The sequence below is a fragment of the Peromyscus eremicus genome, chromosome 9 (assembly GCF_949786415.1).
Source record: "Peromyscus eremicus chromosome 9, PerEre_H2_v1, whole genome shotgun sequence".
Classification (NCBI taxonomy): Eukaryota; Metazoa; Chordata; class Mammalia; order Rodentia; family Cricetidae; genus Peromyscus; species Peromyscus eremicus.
This window is the reverse complement of record NC_081425.1, coordinates 2,022,368-2,048,111: the sequence shown is the minus strand read 5'-3', so window position 1 is coordinate 2,048,111 and position 25,744 is coordinate 2,022,368. Positions and strand designations below refer to the sequence as shown.

The following is a 25,744-nucleotide window of genomic DNA, read 5'->3' as shown; positions in this document are numbered from 1 at the left end:
TGGTGATGTAGGTTGTGTGGAGGTAGGACATCCAGCCTTTCCATACTGTGCAGTCACTGTGCTTCCTTTTGTCATCAGTGAAGTAGCTCATAGGGAGATTCCCTAAAATTCTGTAAATATTTCGTTTTATTTATTTCTGTCTCCCTAGAGTTTTAACACTCACTAACTTGACCATACTTCCTAACTTCTGTTCAGTTCTATTCTCTCTGTATTATATAATACTTTTGGGGTACTGGTCATACAAAGAGAAAATTGAATCTTTCACTTAATTAAAACTTATTTTGAACAAGGTTATGTAAACATTATGGTTTGGCACATAGTAGGTTTACATCTTGAATAGTTAAGAATGCTGAGATGCTTTTTCACGTGAAATTGGTATTGAGCATTAACAGAAGGGTTTTACACTTGTTTCTTGTAGAATATTGTTTCTCACAAATTATAATTTGATTTAAAATATATATGCATTAAGCTGTCTAATAAGATCTTTATTTAGTGTCACATTTATTTTACAAAGGGTAGATGCTTATTTTAGCAATGATTTGTCATTAAAATTATGTCAAAATGTCTTAAAATGTTGTTGAAACTGTAAACAAACTCATAACACACACAGAGCTAATTATGGATGCCATCTGTTTATTTTTACTAAGCTTTTTTTTTTTTTTAAGACCATGGCTTTGTCTGCTTATGATAAGCTTCAAGATTATTGTAATGACTAAGCCCTGTCCTTCAATTAGTGCAGTTGAAGCCAGAAGACAATTCGCTTGTTCAGTGACCTTTTCCTGTGTCCATGTATGAAATATGACATGTCACGATAAAGAAATTATTGTGACACATATCTAGAACTTAATTTTTACAAGGAAAAAATTGGTATCAAAGTAGTAAATATGGCTAAAACTTTCCTTGAAATTTTAGAACTGATTTGAGATTCTAGATGAAAGATTACATGTTCTTTTTCAGTGGTATAAATGGCTTTATTTTAACCCAAATTTAAAGATTTGTAAGCAAACAGTCAATCAAATTATAATGATGTGCCTCTGTTCACGTGGCTGCATGTCAGTTGCATGTGTTTGCACATATGTATCCCATGTGTTGGTGTGGAAGGCCAGGTACTCCCTTGGCAGCATCAGCTGAAGTAGTTATCAGCAGTCTGCTGAGAAAGCAGAGTGGTTTCCCTCACCCTGTTTTGCTATTGTGCATGCTAAGCACTGCCCAAGCCTGTCTGGAGGGAAGGTAACCTGAAGGCTCCATCTGCTGCTTCCTGCCACGCTGCACTGATGCAAGATCACGCTAATCTTGCTGCTTGTCAGGACAGGTTAGTGAAAGCATGCAAGTAGGTACAACTCGGACTAGATGAGGGTTTGAGAACACCAGCAGCCTCCTCACACATGCCATGACAAGTGTAGCAGAAGGGGCTGACTGTCAGCCATGTTGAGAGCTACAGCAAAGGAAATGCAAAGTTAAATTGTTAAGGGTTGGGCCACAAATTAATCAAAATAGGGAAAAGTCACACAAAGGCTTACAAATGCTTTTGGGGTTATTCTGACCGTCATCTATAGAGAATTGTGTTTATTCTTTCATTTTATGTATTTCACTGAAAATTTTTAGTCAGGTATTACTAAAGGTTAAATAGAATTAACTTCACTCGTCTCTGAAACTTGGAATTTTCGTTTTTGATGTCCATTTATTTGCCTCTTTCTTCATCTATTAACTGGCAGTTTTGGCCTTACAGGTTGAGCATCCTGTCACAGAATGCATTACTGGCCTGGACTTAGTCCAAGAAATGATCCGTGTTGCTAAGGGTTACCCTCTCAGGCACAAGCAAGCGGATATTCCCCTCAGTGGCTGGGCAATTGAATGTCGGGTTTATGCTGAGGTAAAATGCGTTCTGATGGGAGGCAGGAGGGTGGTTATGTCCAAGGGGAAGCAGCCAGTGTGGCTGAACTGCAGGTGGAGTCAGGGTTTGAGAACCTGTGGTCAAAGCAGAACAGTAGGTAATTTGGAACAATTAAAAACAGAATGAAGTTCAAGTAATGCTCCTGTTTTTCTGGGTGGGAAAGTTGATAGATAGCAATGTGTTGAGAAGCAGCAGAGCCTCGGCTGAGTGTTGTTGATTATGTCCTTTATGATTCCATGGAAGGGATCTAAATTGCAAAGCTTTTAGTAAAGCATGCACTCTTGATTCATAATTTTAATTACGGGTTTTGCCAAAGTCTTAGTCTGGCAGTTTATACAAATCAGATATCAGATTATTCAGTACCTGAAGATGCTTTCTTCAGATGACTGAAGAATGCAACATAAATATTTGTATCTTTTAGATGCAAAAATGATCTTTTAATGTACAGCAGTGAGTTAGTGATGTCTTTAAGATGCACTATGCTTTATCCTGGTGTTACTGCTCTTGGTCATATGTGAAGTGGTGACCCAGAACTCCACAGTTCTGTTCTCCATGATGTTTATGAGTGGAACATGTATATGTGTGGAAGCCTGTGCAGCTTTTTTCTGAGTCTTTGCTTGAAGAACTCAGCTTCTCAGCTTTACCATATGTGAGCTGTTTGGAGAAGTAAGAAAAACAAACCTCTTTGGTGTGTTGCATTTGTTGTTCTGAACTTGAGTTACATTTTGATGGAGAGTCTAGGTCATTTTATTTTTTGCCTAAGGCATTCTAAGAAGTTTAAGGAAAAGTTGGAATTTTACCAACTTCAATAAAGTATGATAGAGGTCAGGCTAAACTCTGCTTGCAGTTCTGTTTTAAATATACTTGGAAGTTGTCTAGAGGATGAGACATTCATACTCTGGAATCTGTGGATTGGTAAATACTGTATGTTAAAAATAGACCTATAAATACTCTTCATTGTAGTTAACCTTCCTCGTGCTGGTTTATGTTTCAAAGACTGTGCTTCCTTTCCTTTGAACCTCCAGGACCCCTATAAGTCTTTCGGTTTACCGTCTGTTGGGAGACTGTCTCAGTACCAAGAGCCGATACATCTACCTGGTGTAAGTCATTAACTGTGATACCAGCTGAGGGGCTCAGACCTTGATTTATGCCACACTTTTATGTTAGAGCATGTCAACACCAAAGGGTGTAAATTGAGGGACAGGGAAATTCATGGGGAGTCAGTTTTTGTGTTAAAAAAATATTTTTTGTACTTTATGGTATTCAGAAACATCAGAATCTACTCAACAGGGTAAGTTCAAACACATCTAAATCATATAAATGATAGTTTATACTGTAAAGATTATAGTATCATAAGAATGGGAAATGACTTTTTGTGTTAAAAATATAATCTTAAAAAAAAAAAGCCTAATCCAGCCCCCTGTTGTAGTCAGATGTCAAGAAATTCAAGCACAGAATCAGCTCATCAGCAGGACTTTATTAAGGAGAACAAAGTACCTCCTTCTGTGCGGCATCACCAGCTTTAAGGAAAAAGTGACCAGCATTCATTTTATCCCATAGTTGGTCTGTTTCGTGTCCTTTAAGCAATTTGGATGCATAAAAAGAACAAGGGAGGTACCTTCTCTCTTAATCAAGGCGCTAAGTGCATGTATAGATGACGTAATGTTAGTGGGTGACAAGACTGCATTATCTGTGAATATGATTGTTCAGTTTGATGGGTGGTAAGAAGATGGTGAAAGATTACAGGAAGAATTCTAAATTTGAAGATGTTATTGGATATATGATTTATTTCACTTTTAAACTGTTTTTGCCCATGTGCTTTCTAAAGGGATTTGACCCCTTCTAGGCCTAGAGACTCCATGCTGTGTTCAAAGCGTAGAGGCAGAAAAAAATTGTAAAGATTGAATAGGCATTATGTGATGCTAAATAGCACATGAGAGCAAATGTCATAGAGACATATCTAAATACTTTTTTAATTAAACAAAAAAGTCTTAAATAAGAAGCGTAATGATTACTCTAGTTGTTAGAAGTTTCCACCGTGTTGTAATAGCTCACAGAATGTCAAACATTTTGCCCTCTCAAGTTTTTGCAATTTGCAATTTTCAAACGTGAGACCTGTTGAAAGTACAAGTGATAATGGACAAACTCTACCCCCTACAGTCTTTGTCCCACCAAATCTTTCTTCAATTAATGCTGCAGCAGGAGTTTTATGTAATAACATTTTCAGTTGTGATCCATCCATAGAAAGAAAAAACAATTAAAATGCCTTAAATGTTCTGCTTACTGCTGTTATTTGCGTGTGTGAATGTTGCATGTCAGCTAAATGGACCAAGGAATAGATGAAGAGATGGGGGCAGGAGAGTGTGCACTAAGCTTTGTCTATCATTATTGCTGGGAGCAATCAAATTGATGTCAGCAGGACAGGAGATGCGTTGACAGCTGTAATTATGTATCTCCATGGTGATCACTTTTGGCCTGTCATGGAAGCCCATGAGTCCCCTCCCTTAGAAGCATTTAATCAGATTGGGCTGTCACTTGTCAGGTAGACATGGCGGGCTGGGAGTTGTGCTGAGGGGGAGGTGAGTTGAGAATGAAGGGTGGGACATGCCTGATAGTTTCTAGGGTCCACTATTTGGCTGACGAAAGCAATTTTAATTGTGTAGGCGGTGTCTGAGGACTGACTTGAGAACCTCACACTTGGGGTGCATGAGTGCTTGTAGTGTGGCCCTCTTCCCTTCGCTTTACTAGATGTCTCAGTTTCACTCAGGAAGCCAGTTCTGGCTCTTAGGTTTTTTGGTCACAAGAAGGAGCAAATATTTCAGAGTTAACTTTTAGTTCACACCTTTCACATGCTTCTTTCAGCCTGAAACACATTGTCAGAGCAGGGCTGAGGCTTTTCCTTGTAGTCTTTGATTGTCTGCGTAGAGATACATTTGACTCTCTCTTGAAGTGAAAGTCAGTGAAAATTTATGTAGGCTTTGTTTTCATGGATGAATGGGCACCAAATTTGTTTTTAATTGGTTGTTAGAAGTAAGATATGTAGTTGGCTATTATTTGGGAAAACCTATATAAACAACAAGTTAAAAGTCAGGTTTCTTTTTTGCTTTGTACAGTTTCCTTGGGAATGTTGATCTGCCTGCGTGTGTTGATTGTATATGATGCATTTTGATTTTACCCTTTGGGTTTAAAGTGACAAATTCCTGTAATTATTTTAGTAAACAACAAAGACAGTTATATCTAGTAGCCACGGATAGGTTATTTAGCATTTAGGGTGGTATTATTTAAGATGATGAAAACTATGTTATGAACTGCAGAGGAATACAATAATATTCCTTATTGCTTGTAGTATTTTACCAGTGGGTTGGACATGAGCTGTGCAGCAGATGACAAGATGTACTGAAAGTCAGAGCCTCAGACCTGCAACAATCCTGGTGTCAAACAAGCTTTGGCAATGTGCTGTGTGGGTATAAAGCTGACAAGCTGGTCAGAGTAGTTCTGGCTTATTGGCACCCAAACTAATAAAAAACGACATCTTTTTTCTTAACTTGGCTACAGCAGCCATTTAAATGCTGAGAGAAAGCACATGAAAACTTTACTGCTTTTACGGCTGCCCTATTACTTCTTTCCCATTTTTTACAAACACCAAATTTTATAGAATTGATGCCCTGAAGTATGTTTTTGGTATATAAAGGCCGTGCACATCTTGTATGAATGTAGAGTGGCTTTCACTTTAAGACTTCATTTGGAATGTGGGTACATGGGCCCAATTGTTGCTTGTGCTGCACATACAGAAATAAGAGCTCCCTGGGCATGTTCCAACTTTCTCTTTAAACCCTTAAAAGAGAAGAGTGGTGTGATTTTTTTACTTATCTTCTAATATCTTGTAATAAAGCCATCACCTACCCTCATGTGGATATTCTAGACAAGAGGTTCTATGTGTGGTCCCTTGATAATTGCCTAAATTAAAATATTAAAGGCCTACCAGCCGCTGTGTTGACCTTTTCCTGCCTTGCCACAGACAGATGAGCTGCTGTTTATTGGGAAGCCTCCTTCTCACAGGTGACAGAGCTTCCTGTCTTCTCTTTCTACCCCTCACAATGTTGGACACTACAGTCCTGCTGTTTTGGAAGCTTCGATTAAATTCTTCCATCCTAAGCCCTAGGATATGATGCCTCCCAGTCTTAAATATTTTGATTAGCATCTAAATCCTTCAGATCCAAAACTTGGTCACAATAAATCTAACAAATGCCCTGTCCTTGGCAGATGCTCATTCAGAGTTTTACATGGCCAGCCTCTGCTGTGCTGCTGGCCTCAAGCTGGGAGAGGAAAACAAGAGTCAGTGATGCACTAACTAACTTGTTGGCTGGTTAGCAGCAACCAGGGGCTTCAAAAGGATATTTTGAACCTGCGCTGGTCCTGCCCAAGATGAAAAGTACAGAATCCAAACTTTAATTGGAGCTTGCATCCTCACAGAGCAGAGCCTTGTGGAAAGCTGTGTAAACACAAGGCCTCTGGGGACCAAAAGTATCAGAAAATAGCATTCACAGTTGAGGAGATGAGGCAAACGAGGAAAAGTGTTGCAGACTTGAAAGCCTGACCAGTTCCTATGGCTCAGAGGGCCTGTGAGGAGGAGGAGGAGGAACAGCTATGACCTCCCCAGTGTTCTCTGAGGGAGGGGGCTTTAGTGGGGCATCATCCCAACATGCTGCAGCCAGTAGCAGGTGCACCCCAGCGTAGGGATGTATGAAGCCTCCCTCCTTCCAGTTTCTTTTTTTAAGTGAAAGAACAAAAGTTGTATGCCATAGTGTATATTAAGAGATAAATACCATTATGTGTCTGGGTTGTTTTCAGTTTTCCAGAGGCAGGGATGTTGAGACTGAAACTTTATTATCCCTTTTCTCCATGGAAAAATAGCTTGTGGTTAAATGAAACAAATCTGCCCAATATGAAGTTATGTATTTTTTCTTTTCTTTCTCAGGTCCGAGTTGACAGTGGCATCCAACCAGGAAGTGATATCAGCATCTATTATGACCCTATGATATCAAAAGTTAGTTCCATTTCTTTATTTTCTTTGAAACAGTACACATATTTAATTAAGAAATCAGAAGTTGAGCCTTTTTCTTAACAATGTGCTGTAATTAAACAAACCAGAAAACAATATATGAAAGTGAGAACAGTTATCTCATGGCTTTGTAGGGCTCCCTCAGCCATAGTTGAGTCACACAGTCACCAGCACTGCTCCGGTGCATGTGCACAGCACCTGCTTTAACCAAAGGCAGCTCAGCCTGTTGCAATGAGAGGAACTAGGTTGGTTTTGCCCTTCCAAAAAAAAGGGTGGTGTAAGTGGCAGGTTCTGTGGAGAACTGGGCCTATAGGCCGTATTTGTTAAGAGTGCTCTTGACCTTGGAAGGTTTTCTAAATGACAGCTTGAGTGGATTTGACTTTGGTTGTTTACACTATGGCTGGAACCCAGAGCCTGGTGCGTCCCAGTCAGGTTCCCCACCACCAAGTCACCACCTGACCCAGTTAACTTTTATAGAAAAATGTACAATAAGATTTGGTGTAGCTAGAGTTTTCCTGCCTGGCCCACAGTCAGGACAAATCTCTCTCACATGCCAGTCCCACAGCCACTCAGACCCGACCAAGTAAACACAGTGACTTATATTGGTTACAAACTGTATGGCCGTGGCAGGCTTCTTGCTAACTGTTCTTACAGCTTAAATTAATCCATTTCCATTAATGTATACCTTGCCACATGGCTCGTGGCTTACCGGCATCTTCATATGCTGTTTGTCATCGTGGCAGCTGGCAGTGTCTCTGACTCAGCCTTCCACTTCCCAGCTTTATTCTCCTCCTTGTCCCGCCTACACTTCCTGCCTAGCCAATGGCCAATCAGTGTTTTATTTATTGACTAATCAGCAACACATTTGCCATACAGAACATCCCACAGCAATTTGGCCTATGTGTTTTTTTAAACTTTAACTTAACAGAGTAAAGTAAAAAACATGAACTTCTAAAATCTTAAGACTTCATAAATTATAAAATGCTGCAATATATAAACTTTGGATTTTATTTAAAAACCCCTTGTCTCTGAAACAATAACTTTATCTCAAGGACTGATTATCTTCAGGTTTTCTTTTAGTTTTGTGCTTGGGATCAAACAGGCATCATGCGAGTTTGTCCAGCACTCTGCTGTGAACCACGCCCCTGGTCCCCAAAGTGCTTTCTTATATAGTTGTAGCTGAAGAAACAAGCCATTTTTTTATCTTCACAATTTTTTCACTTAATTTTACCATTAATATTCTTAAAAGAAATCTTAGATGCTTTAATTATTAGAGAAACACACTTTGAAAGTAAAAATACACAAAATATTACAAACTGATTTTCAGACTTGCTGTTTCTTTTTTAGATGAATGTTCTTCCATTCAGAAAAATGCCCTACAAATTTTCTAGATGAATTATATGTGTAAAATTTATTTATTATTTTTTTTCTGAGACAGTGTCTTACTATGTAGCTGGATGACCTGGAACGTGCTTTGTAAACCAGACTGGCCTCAAACTCACAGAGATCTGCCTGCTTCTGCCTCCTAAGTGCTGGCCTTAAAGGTATATGCTACCATGTGGCAAACTGGGTTTATATTAAAGAGCATATAAAATTTACTAAAATAATTACAGCCTATAATTTGTTGATATGCATTAAAAAAGACTTAATATATATTGTCAAGGTCTTATTTTTTTTAAATTTTAGAGATCCCATATAAGAAGACACAGATTCATGCAGAAAAATGGCCTTCCTTGTTTCAACCAGCACCTTCAGCTTTTGTGTTAGGCTGTGGGAGACACTAATTTTAAGGACAGTCTAGCCTTTTCTTTCACTTTCATACTGGCTTTTTTGAAAGTTACAAAAGTTTTAGTTGTTTAGGAAATCAAACTTGGAAGCCTAGAAAACCAGGGATATTAGAGACTTTATCCCTAGCCCCACACTGTGCCATGTGCTGCTGGGCTGGTCAGTTCTTCAGGCTCTGTTCCCTCCTCTCCTCCATCTTTCTTCTGTGCTTGTTTCCAGTTTTCAAATCTTTCTTTACTATCACAGTGACATGTCATGGAAACATCTGAGATGGGTTGGTTCTCATTTGTTTATTCAAAGAAATCTTGACATTTTGTATGAAAAAATTGGACTGTTGTGGAAATTGAAAAGACACATTGGTGACTGTGTTAGGAAATATTCAACCTTTACAAGGCCTAGTCACTCAGTGTGGCCGGCTCTTTATACAGTTTTGTTTGTTTGCTTGTAGCTAATCACATATGGGTCTGATAGAACAGAAGCACTGAAGAGGATGGAAGACGCACTGGATAATTACGTGATCCGAGGTAAAATATACACATTTGCTGTTCTGTTACTGTGTGTGGCATCCTGTCGAGTGAACAGCGTGAGGCTTTATACTTAGGGAATTCCACAAAATAATTGCTTACTGTGCTTAAATGAAGATGAGAAAAGTACGAATAAGTTGGACACTGACACCAGGCACAGGTGTTTGACTCTCCGCAGTCCAAGTCATTTAACTGAACATGGGACACAGCTCATTCCTCTGAAGGACTCATGGTATCTTTTACTTGTATAGTGTATGTAGTACGAGAGACTGTGAGGAACCATTGTCCCGCATAGGTGGAGAGCGAGTTTGCTGTGTCACTGTCTGTGAGTTTTTGGGTCAGAAGTACGAAACTTACAGACATGTGCAAATGGACACAGGGACTTCCTTACATTTGATTAATTCGGGGTCTGGGAGAACAGCTCTTGGCTTCTGCATGGAGAAGAGGTAGGTAGTTTGCTGGAAAGTGCAGTTTTCTTCCCTGGGTCTCTGTCCTTGGTTCTGAGTGGGGTGCTACCTGAAACAGAAGCCGCTCTTGTACTTGAGTCTGTAAAGTGGTTATTCTTACCCACTTTGAGGAGAAAATTATATACTAAATATAAGTACCAACTTTGTGTTAGTAATGAAAAGAGCTTTGGTATCAGATTCAAGTGTACATTATAATTTTGAATGGCCAGTGAGGGTCTAAGAACATCCTCTAGGCAAGTCTGGGTGCTGGATCATTTTTGGCCTCTGCTCTTCCAGGGGACTCGAGTTTGGGTTCAGCATCTACATCAGGTGGCTCACAACCACTCATAACTCAAGCTCCAGGCGGTCTGATGTCCTCTTCTGGTCTCTGTAGGTACACACATATATGTGTACATACAGACATCTGAATAAAGATACAAGATTGGCAGGAAGTGGAGTGGGTATGGTGGAAATGAGTAGGGTATTGGAAACAAGTAAGTGAGATAAAGGTAGAGACTCTGTGACTATGAATGTGACTATTTTTGAAACTGGACTAATTAGTGTTTCGTAAGTAAGACTCAAAATGGAATACTAACAACTAATTGGACACATTTCAGATGAATCATACAATCCTGCAAAAAGGTGAGAGTGTGGGGAGAACTAACCCAAATAAGTTGTGTATTTACTATACATATCCCTAGGCTAAAGAGAAAATACGTCTAAATAAATATTAAACTCTAATTAGTATGTTTATTTTTCATAGTTGATGCTTTAGCAGGTCTGAAACGAATTTATGTACATTCTGGAATTGAGGAAATAAATACATGTATTGTGGATAATAAGAACCAAGTTTCTCCTTGTCAGAAAGGCAGTAACAGATGTGGGAATGAATGCCTGGGGTTTAAAGAACCCTGTGTGTGGTTTGAAGCTGAGTCTGAAGGTATCCGTGAGAACTCTTGGGCTTTAATATAAACTGAGGACTATGTAAAGGTGTGTGCATGTGTGTGTATGTACCCATGTATACACACACCATATGTACATTCTCTAGCTGAAGGGTCTGAATTTGGGCACTGTTGGCACTTTGTGGACAGCAACTGTTGTAGGATGACAGTCCTGTATAGAGTGTGCTTGTTCATGTGCTTGGCTTCTGTCCACTCAGTTTACTAAATGTGTCCAGGCTTTGGCTTCAGGAAGAGCATAAGATGAGCCTGAACTGCCAATGTAAGAGTGGAAAGCTATGCTGGAAGAGTGCAGTCAGGACAGGTGAAATCCACACCTGTCATCCTAGCACTCACCTGGACTCCACTTACTTGGTAGGCTGAGGCAGAAGGATTGGTGTGTGACAGTTCCAGGCCAGTTTTGGCTACAGTGTGACACCCTGTACAAACTGTAAAACAAACAAACCAAGGAAAACCTCAAAAGCCGATCTATTAGGAAGACACAGGAGCTGCTTGAAGAGGCCTCCACTGGTCAAACTCGGAGTCTGCCACACAGGAAGTAGTGCCAGCAGTAACTTACAGCCTGTAGCTGAAGTGAGAGTCAGGAGCTGGAAATATTTGGGTTGGATAAATGATGGAGATGGCATGGCTCCTTCACATAGATTTTAAACTAATAGATGTAGAAAAAGCACTATACTGAGAATATAAAATATAAGAAAATTAGTAGATGCTGAAGTTAATGGGGGAAAATAGAGAAACAACTCTTTTCATAATTTCTTGGCACCCCTCCATAATATACTTAATAAGCAACATGGGAACTGCTTCATGCTTGCAATCTTACCCAGCAGCCAGGGCTCACTCCTGTCCTGCACCTCTTGTTATGATCATTTGTGACACACATGCACAGCCACACACCCACACACATGCATGCAGGCACACAACTGAAAATGGGTAGACTGAATATAATCATGAGGAAACACCAGACATACCAACCTGAAAGACAATCAACAAAATAAATGGCTTCTGATCTTCAAAGGTGTCAAGGTCAATAAACACAAAGAGAAGGCAGCAGCTTATCTAGATCAAAGCAAACCAGAGGCACTAGATCCTGGACCAGGAAAAAGGCTTTCCTTTGTAGTAAAAGTCATAAGTAGGGCAACTGGGGAAGTTTGAGTAATGTCTGTAGATTAGATAGACACTTGTTTGCAGAAGAGACTTCTCTTCTTAGGAAATGTACAGGATGATATTTAGAGGCTGTCCTGTCTTCAACTTACCTTCAAGTATTTACATTAGAAAATGGTGTGTGTGGTCTGTGGTCTATGTGTACAGAGACTAGCACAGACTCAGAGCCTGGGTCAAGGGTGAACAATAATTATCTGTATTAGTTTGTCAACTTTTGAAGATTCTGAAATTATTACAGAATAAGTTGTTTTTGTTGTTGTTGTTGTTGTTTTTTTTAAATAAAAGGCTCCCTCCCTGCTCCCTACTATTACCTTTGGTATTTACTTATTTACCTGGTGAATTCTAAAGGATGGGTGTGTTTTAAAACTGTTTTGTAAAGGGCAGGAAAGAAGAATTTACTGTATTGCTAAGTAACTGCTTCATTGGTCAAATGTGGATTCCCCCCTGCCCCCCGCCCCACCAAATTACTTGAACATTGTGAAAGTAGAGAAATTTTAGAGCATAGTATACCTAGATTAAACTTAAATTCCAAGTCCCCAGGAAAGAAGCAGTGGCCTCAGCCTCTGTTTGATCCTGGTGGAGTGCACAGCTAGTGTCTGGCCTGCTATTTTGGAACCAGCAGGCAGTCAGAAGGCTGCTCCTGAGGCCTCCCTCTGTGGCCTGGTCATGATTTCCCATGCAGATGGGATCTGGTGAACTCTGGCACAGGTCACCCCAATTCCCAATCTGAAACTCTCACTCATAATTTTTATGATTATGTGATTAATAATATTAGTGAGGCTATAAACTAACTCTGAAAGAATACTCTACTGTCTGCCTACTGTTTATACAGGGACTTATTCAAATGGCATTGTCTTTCCTGGGACATGGAAAGACAGCGAACTAAATACACAGTGGTACCTCTCATATGGATCGTTCCTTCCATCTGCTGTTTCGAGCTTTTTATGTACGGAACGGTTTCCTGATTATTCCTGTTTGGGCTTTAGAATTCGTTCCTGGGCGCTAGTTCTTGGAGCAGCTAGTTGTGCTGTCAGCCATACACGGAAAGGGAAGTGTACTTTACTGTGTGCCTTAGAGAAGAACCAAAACAGCTGGTGACTTGATTTCCCATAGCAGTATGTGGTATGCTACTCAGAGAACTTTAAGGACAAGTGTATTTGAGTTTTAATTTTATTCTTGAAACATTACTTAGTGAAATCTAAGTCTTTTTCATGTTGTATTTATTATATAAGTAGAAAGATTTAAAAAAAATTCTTCAATAGAATGTAAGCAGCCTAGATGCCCATCAATAGATGAATGTGTATTGAAAGTGTGGCATATAGACACAATAGAATTTTACTCTGCTGTAAAGAAAAATGAAATTATGAAAATTTCAGGAAAATGGATGGGGTTGGAAAGAATTATATTAAGCAAGGTGACCCAGACTCAGAAAGACACCAACCTTGTCTTCTCATTGATATGATCATGACCACTCTAGTTTGTAGTGTGTGTATGCGTGTGTGTGTGTGTGTGTGTGTGTGTGTGTGTGTGTGTGTGTGTGTTTATAAACAGGTGTAAATGTGGGTGAAGTCAGAAAGGAAACCAAGAGAGTGTAAAAAGAAGTTCTGAGGGGATGGGTGGAGAGTACAAAGGACACACGTGACAGGAAAGCCACAGGAGCCTGAGGACAGAGTGGGGGATGAAAGAGAGTCAGCTGTAAGAAGAGCAGGTGCCCATGTGTGTGTTTCGCGTTGCTGTTTAATATCCTAAATTTAAGTAATATTTGTTCACAATCCTTTTGGGTTACCTTTTCTAAAACCAACACCCCCTTTTCAACTATGAATATGGAATGAAATGCCATTGCAGCATTTACCTTGTTACTTGCATTTATTTCAATATTTTGGGTATCAGAAAGTAACTTTATCTTGTCCAAATTATAAACTGCATCTTTAAGCCGTGTTATATTTGCTGAAGGCAGATTGTGCTGTTTGGGTATTGGCAGTATGGAGGGATGAGAAACCTCTACCAGGACTAGGCTGTAAAGGGAAACTCAGTAAAGCTAACTGTGAAATATTACATATGTATGCAAATATTAATTTTATTTTACTAACTGGAGCAATAATCGTAGGAGTTAGACTGTCTCACTAACTTATCTACTATTTCAATAGCAGGTTGGGGAAAGGTGTCTTGTGAATGGATTAACTGAGTCATTAATTTTCACGTAAGAACAATCATTTTTCTCTCTTTGAATTAAATCACTGCTGCACCTTAGTCTTCTGACGTTGGCCCTCCCATAGGGTGTTACTTCTTGCACACTTGGTTATTGTAATATCCGTGGTAGTGTGTGGGTTGATTCCATCCTGCCTGAGTCTGCTGCTTCTCCTGCTGTTTTGCTTCCTTCCTGTTGGTGGCCCTGGCCAGGTCTTGAGACCTTCTTACCTGTCATGGACTGGAGTAGGACTCCCTCAGACAGCACCAGCCTGTTTCTCACAGGCATCTGTCTGCCTTGCTCAGAGTGAAACAAGTGTTTCCCCTTGTCCTTTCCATGTCAGCCGAGGCATCCTCTGTTACTCTGTAGACCCAGAGATTAGGACATTCTGGCTCACATCCTTCCCTTGACATCAGCCTAGCCACTCAGTTTGTGGCTAAATCCATCACTCTCTCAGGTCCCACTCATTTTCTCCACAGACACTGTCAGCCCTTTGCTGTGGAGCACAGCCTGGGCGGTTTCCATTGTGCGGTTGTAAACGATGTGTTTCCCACCTTCACTCCTCTCCCTGTGCAGTCTCCTTGTGATGTATAAACCAACCAGCTTTACTCTGCTTCTCCCCACTATTCTCTCATTTTTCTGAAGGCACAGTGACTTTTTTTCTGGGGCCTGTTGGACCTTGACTGCTGCATTGGATTTTCAGCTGCATTTGACTGTGTCTCCTCCTCTTTGCCTGGATTGCCTTCTCCACACAAATGCCCACTGGCAACCATTTGCTTTGTACAACAGTGAAAATCTTTGATTTTTAAAAATTATCTATCTTATTCTCTATATATGAGTGTTTTGCTTGTATGTATGTATGTATGTGCACCATGTATATGTCTTGTGCTCATGGAGTCAGAAGAGGGCACCAGTCTGCCTGAAACTGGAGTTTTGGGTGGTTGTGAGCCACCATATGGGTGCTGGGAATTGAATCTGCACCTTCTGCAAGAGCAACAAGTGTTCTTAACTACTAAGCCATGTGAAAAATTCTCAAAACAGGTAAAATTCCTTCTAATATGCAGACCTCAAGTTTCCATCCCCACATCTTGCTTCACCTTTCTCTTAGAAACCTTGTTGTGGTCATTTCCTATGCACAGCACCTCTCTCTGGCAGATGAGATCCCTTTTTCAAAAGTGCTTTGATTTTGTCCGTTTGTAATACACGATCCAGTTGCTGATCCTCCTTTCATATCACCACCCTTTTCAAGAAGATTTTAAAGTTCTTGCCCCTTTGTTTGTCTCTCTAAGCATCTTATCAAATGCTGCCTACTTGTAGATGAATGTCCCCTTGTTTTCATTGGTTATTCATTATGTCATCAGACACATCATAGACCTTCTGTTACCTAAGTAATGAAAGTATTTGTTTGTTTACTAAAAGTCCTTATATATGTCTAATATGTCTGTGCTTCAGGCATGTAGTTGATTTTCGGTATTCTTTGCCTGTTAATATAAAGCCCTTGGAAGCAGTAATTTTTGGCCATGAGCTAAATTGTTGCTTGCAAAGCAAGGTTGGGATAGGGTACATTTCTCACAGACATGTAATGCAAATGTTATTTATTTTGCAACCCTCTAAATAGGATAATTCCATCTGTGGAATTTTTATATAAAGGAATAACATTCCTAGTAGAATTCTGGAACTTGATATAAGTGTTTGAGGTAGGTGGGATGATTTAAGAATTTGATTTTATACAGTTGAGATATACAGTATTTTGTGAATTTGGAAACAGAGATGGTAACATGTTTATATAGGTTGATAATGTGGTCTAGAATAAAGAGATGCATAGAAAAAAATGCCCAGGAGGATATAGTAAGTTGTTAATATTAATTAGCCTAGGGATGGATAGTTATTTCAGAAAGATAAACCTGTGTCCTCATATGTGAACTTTGTGTTCATGTAACCAAGGTGTCTCGATACAGTGGTATGGATACTATGGAAATATACTTGGTTTTTATGTAATGAGTTTATTGGTCCTTCCAGATAGTGAGATTGTTTAAGGGGATAAACATGCACACACAGACAGATAAACAGACTAGGGCTTGATCTACTTCATTTACATTGCCAAAGTGAAATTCCTGCCACATCAGGAAGCCCCTAAGAGGAAATGAAAGAAAGGTGTTGAACACATCACTTCAACTTGCATTCCCTTGCTTAGGAATTTGTTGTCATGCTTAGCTGCAAGAAGGGTGGAAAATGGAGTCTGAGTGGGTAGGTTTTGCTTTGTTTTTGTTTTAATATTTTTATTAGCTAAGGAGACAAGTAATTGAGTTATTCTTAGACAAAGGGAGAGAGACAGAGAGACAGAGTTTGTGTGTGTGTACATCACAGGCCAATGTTGGTATCTTTCTTAGTAGCTCTCCAGGGTCTCTCACTAACCTAGAGCACACTGATTTGACTAGACTGCCTGGACAGCAAGCTCCAGGAAGTGATCCTCCTGTCTCTGCCCAACACTGGCATACAGGTATACACAGCTATCCTCTGCATTTTTTACATGGGAGTGAAACTGAGATCCTTATGTTTGTATGGCAAGCATTTTATCAATTCCCTCAGCTCTCCCAAAGTTAGATTGTTGCCTGACTCATTGTTCTCCAATTTAGCTTCAACTTTTGTTTTTAGGTGTTACACACAACATCCCCTTGCTTCGCGAGGTGATAATCAACGCACGCTTTGTGAAAGGGGACATCAGCACCAAATTTCTCTCTGATGTGTATCCTGGTGGCTTCAAAGGTATGTATGTATGTATGTATGTGCTGAACTGTTTCATTCTCAGAAATTTGTTATGTCAGGTTATTTTTGTTCTTAATTGCAACACATAGCTTTTCTTTTATGACTGAAGGTTCCTTGGCTTCTGTTCCACTTAATGTATTAGCTTTTTGGAGTATTCTTGACCCTCCCCTCCCCTCCCTCCCCTCCCCTATTTTCTCTGCCTGCCAGCCCTGCCTATCTCTCTACTGCCTAGCTATTGGCTGTTCAGCTTTTTATTAGACCAATCAGGTGCCTTGGGCAGGCAAAGCAACACATCTTAACATCATTAAACAAATGCAGCATAAACAAATGTAACACACCTTTACAGAGTTGAAAGTAATATTCGACAACATAAATGAATGTAACACATCTTTATGTAATTAAAGTAATATTCCACAACACTCCCATGTTATTCCCTGAGGTGATTTCATGCCAGATTTTCCTTCTCTGAGTGGCCACCATCTCCTGTCCTTCAGATAGTGGTTTCACCTTCCCCAGTCGTCCCCCCCCCCCCCCCCCCCCGAGCAAATCTTAGCTATGTTAAGCCATCATCTTTGACTGTTTGATGTATGTGCCTGAGAGACATCAGGAAGTGGCAAATGAAGCAAGTCCAGGACCTTCTCAATATGTTTGGGGCCAGGTCGCTATGCCCTGTGGGGTTACCCATCTGTTTCCCATCTGGCCTGATCTCCTCGGCACTGTTCATAGGCAAGTGCCTGTCTCTATGACTACATTAAGATTTTCTATTATATATGTTTATTTTCTCAAATCTATTTGTAACTGAGGACACTTTTATAAAAGGTTCTTAGATTTGAACTTTGAAATAATTGAATCTAAAATTTAAAAATACGATACACAAGAATTGTTGACTTTTTAAATTTGAATATTAAAAAGCAAATTTGCTTTGATTTGAAACTAAAGGAAAAAATGAAGGAGCTATTTTAAGAACTATAATTTTAATTGACCAGATATGAGCATTTTGTATTTATTTCTCTAGTACCTTGTAACACTTTAACTTCAAGCCCCTTTAAAAACAATATCAGAATTATCTATTTTCCTTTGGGAAGTTACTGATTTTTTTGTATGAATTTGATTGAATATATGAAGTATGCATATGTGTTATCATATTCTCTCTTTTGTGTGCTGCTGAGGATAGATTTCAGAGCCTGCTACAGGGGTGCCCCATGAAGTCTGAGGACCATTAGTTCTCTTTTGCTCCAAAGAGCTTAATGTATCTACTGATCTTTGTATGTTACTGAGGAATTGGAACATACTGGTTCATTTGTAAATAACTGTAGTAAATCCATTTGGTGTTGACATGGGAGCAATAATATCATGTATTCTGTGTCCTGGGGTCTGGAACCATTACTAGACTCCAGGAAGAAATGCAGAAATACCTCACCTTGAAAATGAAGGTCAATAAAAAGAAAACAGGAAATTTGCTCTAGTCTTGCTGGCCTGTGGAGGACTCCTAGGGTCCCAAGTCATCCCTGAGCCACACTTGAAGAATTCTTCTTCTAGGTGTTTGTTTTGGGATGTCTGGGTCTCTTTTCTGTGATCCACCTCATATAGAATGTATGTATAGCTGTGGATTATGTGGGCCTTTTCTTCCCTGCTCCAGTGTCAGAAGAAGATCAGGGACGTGACGTGGCCCACAAGGTTGTGGTTTATGAGGTCAATGAGTGGTGTCTCTGGAATCCTAGAATCAGGTGTGAGCTCCCATGTGGTGTTACAGTTCATTCAGTGTCTGGGATTTGTCCCAAAAAGGGATGTATCACTTGGGTTTTCCATACCCTTCTATTTTGTGAATTACCTTTTTGTAGAGAATGTGCTACAGATCTTGAAAAGTATTTATATTTAAATTCTTAGTATTTTTAGTTTATTCTGAGTGAGTTTTAGAAATACTGTTCAAACTACTTTATTTCTTTCAAATAAATTTGTGCGCCCACTGGATATTCTTTGCTCAGAACTCCAGTTGTACCTACTGTGCCGTGTGGTTGTCTGCTGTCACAGGACTAGCAGCGGACTGTGGTTACGTCAGCTCTCAAGTGGTGTGCTAACTACAGACCCTGCAGTGTCTGACGCCTGCTTTGATACCCACTGATTCCTGAACAATTCTACCAGTGCAGCAGTTACCTGCTGCAAGGCAGTCAGGCATGTGAGGCCTGCCAGGGGCTAGACCACTGCTCCTGGGCCAACTGAATTTTGATGTGGAGAGAAATTGTGAGGGCGAGAAATTGTTGATTTATTGACTGACTAATCAGTTGGTTGATCTGCCTTCAAGTTCTGACTATATACATAAAGGCAGGAGAAGCATGCTTTTATTTTCTTTGAATCCTTCATGCTAGAAAAACATGGCCTTGTCCATGTCCTTGAGTAGCATCAATCTGCTTCTATAGAGGCTGGAACTTTGGCCTTTTATCCTCACTTTCCTTAGAAATAAACTTATGGATGGAGTGAGGACAAGAAGCAAGTGTGAGGAGCTGGTGTGGTTCCTAGAGAGCTCTTTGTGTCTGGCTTTCCCATTTATTGTTTTGTTCTGTATACCTATTTAAATCTCTTTCCTGGGGCTGGAGAGATGTTCAGCAGTTAAGAGTACTTGCTCTTCTTCCGGAGGACCCAAGTTCAGTTCTTACCACCCATTTCAGTGGCCTATAACTGTTTATACCTCCAGCTTCAGGGAGCCTAATGCTTCTGGCCTCCATGGGCACCTGCACATGGGCACCTGCATTCATGTGCACATACCCACATGCAGACACACTCCTACACATAATTTAAAATAATAAAAATAAGAGTTTTGAGCTGTTGGACTTGGGTGCTGGGAAACAAACTCTCAAGAGCCATGTATGCTCTTAACCACTGAGCCAGCTTAGATGCCCTGGTTTTATTATTTTAATAGTATTTTTATCTAAACAGTTAAGTTTCTTTCTCTAAAAGATTCAATAAACATAACACGTTCATGTACTTCAGAGTTCATATAAACAAGGCTGGTGGTAAGGTACAGAGGAGGGATCAACCATGTATCAATCAACCTTTCTGCTAGTTGCTCCGGAGAGATTTTGGCCACCTTCAGTACATATGCCCTTAACACTTTATTGTTCACATTGCAGAGTAGCTAGACTATGAATTTTGGAATTGTTTTCTCATAACTTTTAGAATAAAAGGTGTTGGTATGCAGTCAGAGCTTTAGAAAAGTCAGTAATTTCTTCTTCTCCAGTATAAATGAATAAGTTTGAAATATAGTTGCTTAGACAAGAAGCTTTCACTGAAAATTAAATCATGGTTTGTGTAAACATAAGTGTTAAATGATAACTAGAAATTTGCTTTCAATAATGTCATTATTCTGGTATTTGTAAATCTATGACCAGAGAATTCTAGTTGGAAAATTAATAAACTTTGAAAACAAAACAGTCTCTTTCCCTGTGTTCGTCAGTGAGCTTTGAGTGAGCAAAGCTCAGGGTTTCTTTCTTGTGGAGCTTTCTTACACCCTTTAACTTGCTTCTTATATAATGCTGACTCCAAATAGATGTCTGGTGGAGTGCTTATCTGATTGACTAATGACTGTAAGAGGAAGTGCAGATGTTGACATTACAGATATGACTGATGGATTGATTTCCTACAGGACACACGTTAACACAGAGTGAGAGAAACCAGTTATTGGCCATAGCGTCATCGTTGTTTGTGGCATCCCAGTTACGTGCACAGCACTTTCAAGAGCACTCAAGGTATGAAGTGAATGGGTAGAAAATACTCATGATTGTCTTTTCTGCATAGAAACATGCCAACAAAAGCACAACAAAAGGTCTTGGCTCTTGATCTTCTCAGGGTCTTTGGGGAAGCACAGTAAACTCACAGTAAACAGTGTGGTGCTGTGAATACATTAGTCTCCTTTCCTTTCTCCTTTCCTTTCCTTTTTCTCCTTTCCTTTCCTTTTTCTCCTTTCCTTTCCTTTTTCTCCTTTCCTTTCCTTTCCTTTTTCTCCTTTCCTTTTTCTCCTTTCCTTTCCTTTCCTTTTTCTCCTTTCCTTTTTCTCCTTTCCTTTCCTTTTTCTCCTTTCCTTTCCTTTTCTCCTTTCCTTTCCTTTTTCTCCTTTCCTTTCCTTTTTCCTTTCCTTTCCTTTCCTTTTTCTCCTTTCCTTTCCTTTCCTTTCCTTTCCTTTCCTTTCCTTTCCTTTCCTTTTTCCCCTCCCCTCCCCTCCCCTCCCCTCCCCTCCCCCTCCTCTCCTCTCCTTTCTTTTTTCCTTTCCTTTCCTTCCTTCTTTCCTTCCTTCTTTCCTTCCTTCTTTCCTTCCTTCCTTCCTTCCTTCCTTCCTTCCTTCCTTCCTTCCTTCCTTCCTTCCTTTTTTTAACTTGGAAAAGAGTATCTTAGCTGTCTAATTTAGACATCAGTAGAGGTAAGAAGCCACTCTGATATTTGCTGGGAATTTTGTTCAGCTTAGTTTGCATTGGTTATTTCTATTTTATTAATTTGCTGGTCTTGAAAAAATGTTCACTTTTAGCATTAGTGAACCAATCTCAGTGGTTAAAACACACATGTCAGAAATTGGAAGCTGAAGGGTGGGGTTAACACCATGAGATGGTTATCTGTAACCCAAGGATAACTTTCAACTTTCTGGTGACCCAGGTGAAAGGGGAAACACACCTTCCGCTAGCATAAGCACAAAAATCTCATGGGCAATGCTATTTTTCAGCGATGGGGTCATTGATCATAAAGCTGTGCTTGCTAGAGTAACCCTTATAAGGAAAGCTGTGGTGTTGCTAAAACTGCATTATTATACTTTCTTTTTGCTTTTCTGCAAGAGGAGCAACGAGAGAGTGGGGTGGTGATAGGTGACCAAACAGCTCTGTTCAGCACCGATCAGGGTGCCTCTGAGAAAGTAGACAAGTATCAAAGTTGTGTGCAGTTGCATCTTAGTACTTAATGGGGTTCATTTATGCTTCTTCTTCAGAGACAGTGCTAGAAGCTCAGTGTACAATCTTTTTAGAAGTAATGATTCAGTAGCTATTTGGAGAGGAGGTGTGGCAATGGTTCAGTAAACTACAGATGAATGGCAGGAGAGGGACCGTGGTCAGCAGCGCCATGAATATGATGACTACTCTCCTTGGTTGCCCTGCAGTCTAGTATGGAAGTTAGGAGCCACATGTGCTCTTAAGATTCAACTGAAAACCTACTTTCTCCATCACACTGGCCGTATTTGACGTGCTCAGCAGCCTCATGTGTTGCAAGGCTATGTGCTTTGTGAACACAATGGCCCTTTTCATCTGGGCAGCCCTGGGTTCTGTGGGCCTGTGCTGCTCCAGTGGGGGGTGTGCTCAGGAGAGAGTCTTAACCTCATGTTGTCTGTGGTTACTTTTTAAATGACTGTAATATTTCTGCCCTCATTCTCCTATTATTTCGATTGCTGTTACCTCAGAAGTTCTAAGTAGTTAAATGTGAAATGATGTGGCTTTTAGGAGTTGTGTTGGCTTTTATTTAAAGGAAATAAATATGCTCGTTTATTCTGTGTCAGACTCTGAAGAGGACTGAAAGTATGAAAAGTGAAAATTGTGTTAATCCCGGACTTTGTTAGCAGTCACAGAAACATTGCAGTGTTTTTTTGTTGTTTTTTTTTTTGGGGGGGGGGTACATTTTGCATAATTAGAGTCATCCTAGTAACACAGTTGACAGGCAGCTCCTTGTGCTTTGTTTTTTTTTTTTTGCAGTTCAAGCTTTAAGTCCAGGGCCAGAGCTATATTTTCAGCTCTTAATCTTTTTTGATTAAAAAACTACAATATTATATTGTGATTACTAACGATTCTTTGGAAAAGTTAAGTTTTAGAGGTATTTAAACATCTGCAATTTATGATAGTACGTAGAGCCCCATCTAATCATTACTCAGCTTCCATAGTCATAAAAAATTACCCCCACCCCCCATTTCCTGTCTATGCATTACCCACCTGCCCCAGTTGTTAACGTTTTAAGGGAAATTTCCAGGCACAAATAGACAAGTTTTACTTGTGTACTTCAAAGAAATGCTGCTCCTGTGTGGCTTATGCCCCCAGAGACATATGTGCCAAGTGTCTCTGTCAGAAAGTTCGGTTGCCTCACCTCGATTTGGTGCTGCCTTCAGTGACTATCTTCCTTTGTGTTTGACTTCTGCAGAATTTCTACCCCAAATTGTAAATTTCATCATTGCTACTTTTATAACTTTACATGTCATATTGTTGAACTCATTTTCTTTTTATAAGTGGGAAGAATCACATAAGTGAAATACATAGATTAGAGTTGTTATGCAGGTAATCGTGAATATGTATATTTCCCATGGGACAAGTAATTATTCCTTTTTAGTGAGTTGATTTTCTGTGGAACTTACCACTTACTTAGGCCAAAATGCTCTTAAACTGTCACCACCATTAACAACAGAGGCTCTCTACAGTTACAAGTTTGCTATGGAGGGGCCTGATGCCCCCTCCAAGCTTAGGTCTGCTATTTGAACCTTCACAGCCTGGCTTCTGAGGCTGTTTTTATGATTGGCTTGGGAATGGAGTGGCATGTCACCCTCCAGGTGTGGCTCCACCATGCAGTGTTTTCGCTTCCAAACCAGTAGCTCACAGCCCTTCCTCTGGCTTGCTTGTTTTGGCTGCTGATCTTATTTTCCCAATTTCTCTGTGGTTTTTACTCTTTCATCATTTATGACTTGGAAAAAGACATTACTATGTACCATAGTATTTAGATAGTAGAGTGATAGAGGGCATTTCTGGGGAAAAAAAGGCAAGTTAATGTCAGAGACAATAGTATGCTTCTTGGAATGCCTGTAAGTGTGCAGAACACAACTCATACACACTTACTGATTTACTGTGTAGTTATGCTCCTTTGTAATTCTTAACACTGTGGGGCTTGGGGGTGACAATCACTCAGAGCTGAGGCCTGGAGCACTGTCCCTAGATCCAAAATAAAGTTAAAAATAAAAATACTTAATTAGCAGAGGTGAATATTAAAATTCTGTTGAAGGAACACTTTCTCTTATGTTGATCTGACATGATTTTACTGGCATGGTGGTTTGGTATAGTAATTTGTTGTACTAACTAATAATTGTTAGAAGGAAAAATAACAATGACAATCCCTTAGTCCCTTTTGGTAATGTTTATATATGCTCAAAATACTTGCTCTCCTCAGCTCAAAATCCAGCTTGTGGAGCAGTCAGTGGAACTTATCTTACCCTGGGCAGGCCAGCTCTGCCCCTCAGGCTTCTCAGATGCTGGTGAGGAGGCCCACCTGCCTTCAGAGAACTGTCCTTTTTCCACCCCTCTGGCAGCAGCATTTCTCTGTAATTCATCTTTCATAAGGTTTGTAGCTCTGAAGCTGTCACCTGAGTTTTCTGCTAAGCCATGTAACTTACAGAGGGTTAGTGGCTTGGTGGCCAGCTCTCTCTTCCCTGAGCAGAAAGCATGCTTGGTGTTCTTAAGAGTGAGGAAGAGGCAGGTGAAGAGAGAGCCCTGTTCCCCTTTAGAGGTAGTGCTCAGGCCTAAGCCATGCTGTAAGGGGCAAGGGCAGTGTTATCTGTTTTCACACATTGCATATATCTCAAGTTCTTTGAGAGTAAATGCTGACTCTAGGCTTATAGAAGTACTATTATTCCAGATACATAGAAATTAACTAAATTTCATTGGCCTTATTTTGTTCACTTGCTTTTCCTCCTTTGCCCTTTTGCTTAACATAGGCTAGAATCACTTGGGAAGAGGGAACCTTAATTGAGGAAATGTCTCTGTCAGATTGACCTGTGGGCAAGCCTGTGGGACATTTGCTTGATGAATGATTGATGTGGGTGGGCCCAGCCCACTGGGCCTGTGATATTAGATGGTATAAGAAAACAATTTCAGCAGGCCATGGGGAGCAAGCCTGTAAGCAACACTCTTCCATGGCATCTGTTTCAATTCCTGCCTCCTGGTTCCTGCCTCAAGTTCCTGCCCTGACTTTCTGACGATGGACTGACTATAAGCTATAAGGTGAAACAAACCCTTCCCTCCCCAAGTTGCATTTAGTCTCAGTATTTTATCAACAGCAATAGAGAAACCAACCCTATGGCAACCAACTTTTTTTTTTTTTTAACAGCTCACCAGAAGGTGCACTCAGAATCTATTTTATAAGGGAACAATTAGAAAAATTAGCATAGTTTAACTCTTTAATTCATTTGGAATTTACTTAATGATTGTTGATGATAAAGAGAACTAATGAGTTCAGGCATGGTAGTTCAGACTTTTAATCCCATCACTTGGGAGGCTGGTGCAGAAGGATTGCTATGAGTTTGAGCATAGTATAGGCTACATAGTGAGTAACAGGTTGGCTAGAACTACATAGTGAGACCCTGTTGAGAGAGGGAGGGGAGAAGGAAGGAGGGAGGGAGAGAGGAAGAGAGGTGAGAAGAAATGGTATTTTCATTTGTGTTAAACAGTAGGATTTACCACTGCAGCTGTTTCCAAGTGTAGAGGTCTGCAGTATCAACTCTAACAACAGTGTTTGCAGCAGCCCTAGAGCTTCTTTGTCTTGTAGAACTGAAAGTCTGTATCCAATAATAAACTCCCCTCTCCTGCCCCAGAGCCACCATACTGCCCCCCCCCCCGTTTCTGTAAGTTTGACTGCTTCTTGACTGTATTTCTCCTATAATAATTATTCCTAATCTTAAAAAGTCCAACATTGTGGACTATTACTTTAACTAGGCAAAGATGTATCACATTTGTTTATGCTGCATTTGTACAATGATGTAAAGATGTGTTGCTCTTCCTGCCTAAGGAGCCTGGTTGGTCTAATTAAAAGCTGAACTAGCTAGGCAGTAGAGGGATTGGCAGGGCTGGCAGGCAGAAAGAATAAGTAGGAGGAGGAATCTAGGCTCAAGAGGAAAAAGAGAAGGACAGAGAGGAGAGAACAAAGGAGAAAGAGAAGGAGACACCCAGAGCCAGCCAAC

At 40.1% G+C, this 25,744-nt stretch overlaps 1 protein-coding gene across 3 annotated transcripts in view; it reads left to right on the top strand.

Moving 5' to 3' along the window:
* Positions 1-25,744, top strand: part of Pcca (propionyl-CoA carboxylase subunit alpha) — a 378,979-nt gene that overhangs the window by 184,492 nt on the left and 168,743 nt on the right. For all 3 annotated transcript variants that reach the window (XR_009381162.1, XM_059273166.1, XM_059273165.1), the window contains exons 13-18: positions 1,730-1,873; positions 2,920-2,994; positions 6,873-6,941; positions 9,190-9,265; positions 16,675-16,785; positions 20,426-20,528. Coding sequence is in view for 2 of the 3 variants with exons in the window: in XM_059273166.1 (XP_059129149.1) it covers positions 1,730-1,873; positions 2,920-2,994; positions 6,873-6,941; positions 9,190-9,265; positions 16,675-16,785; positions 20,426-20,528 (578 nt within the window). In the remaining variant the exon portion in view is untranslated. The remainder of the gene's footprint in view (positions 1-1,729; positions 1,874-2,919; positions 2,995-6,872; positions 6,942-9,189; positions 9,266-16,674; positions 16,786-20,425; positions 20,529-25,744) is intronic.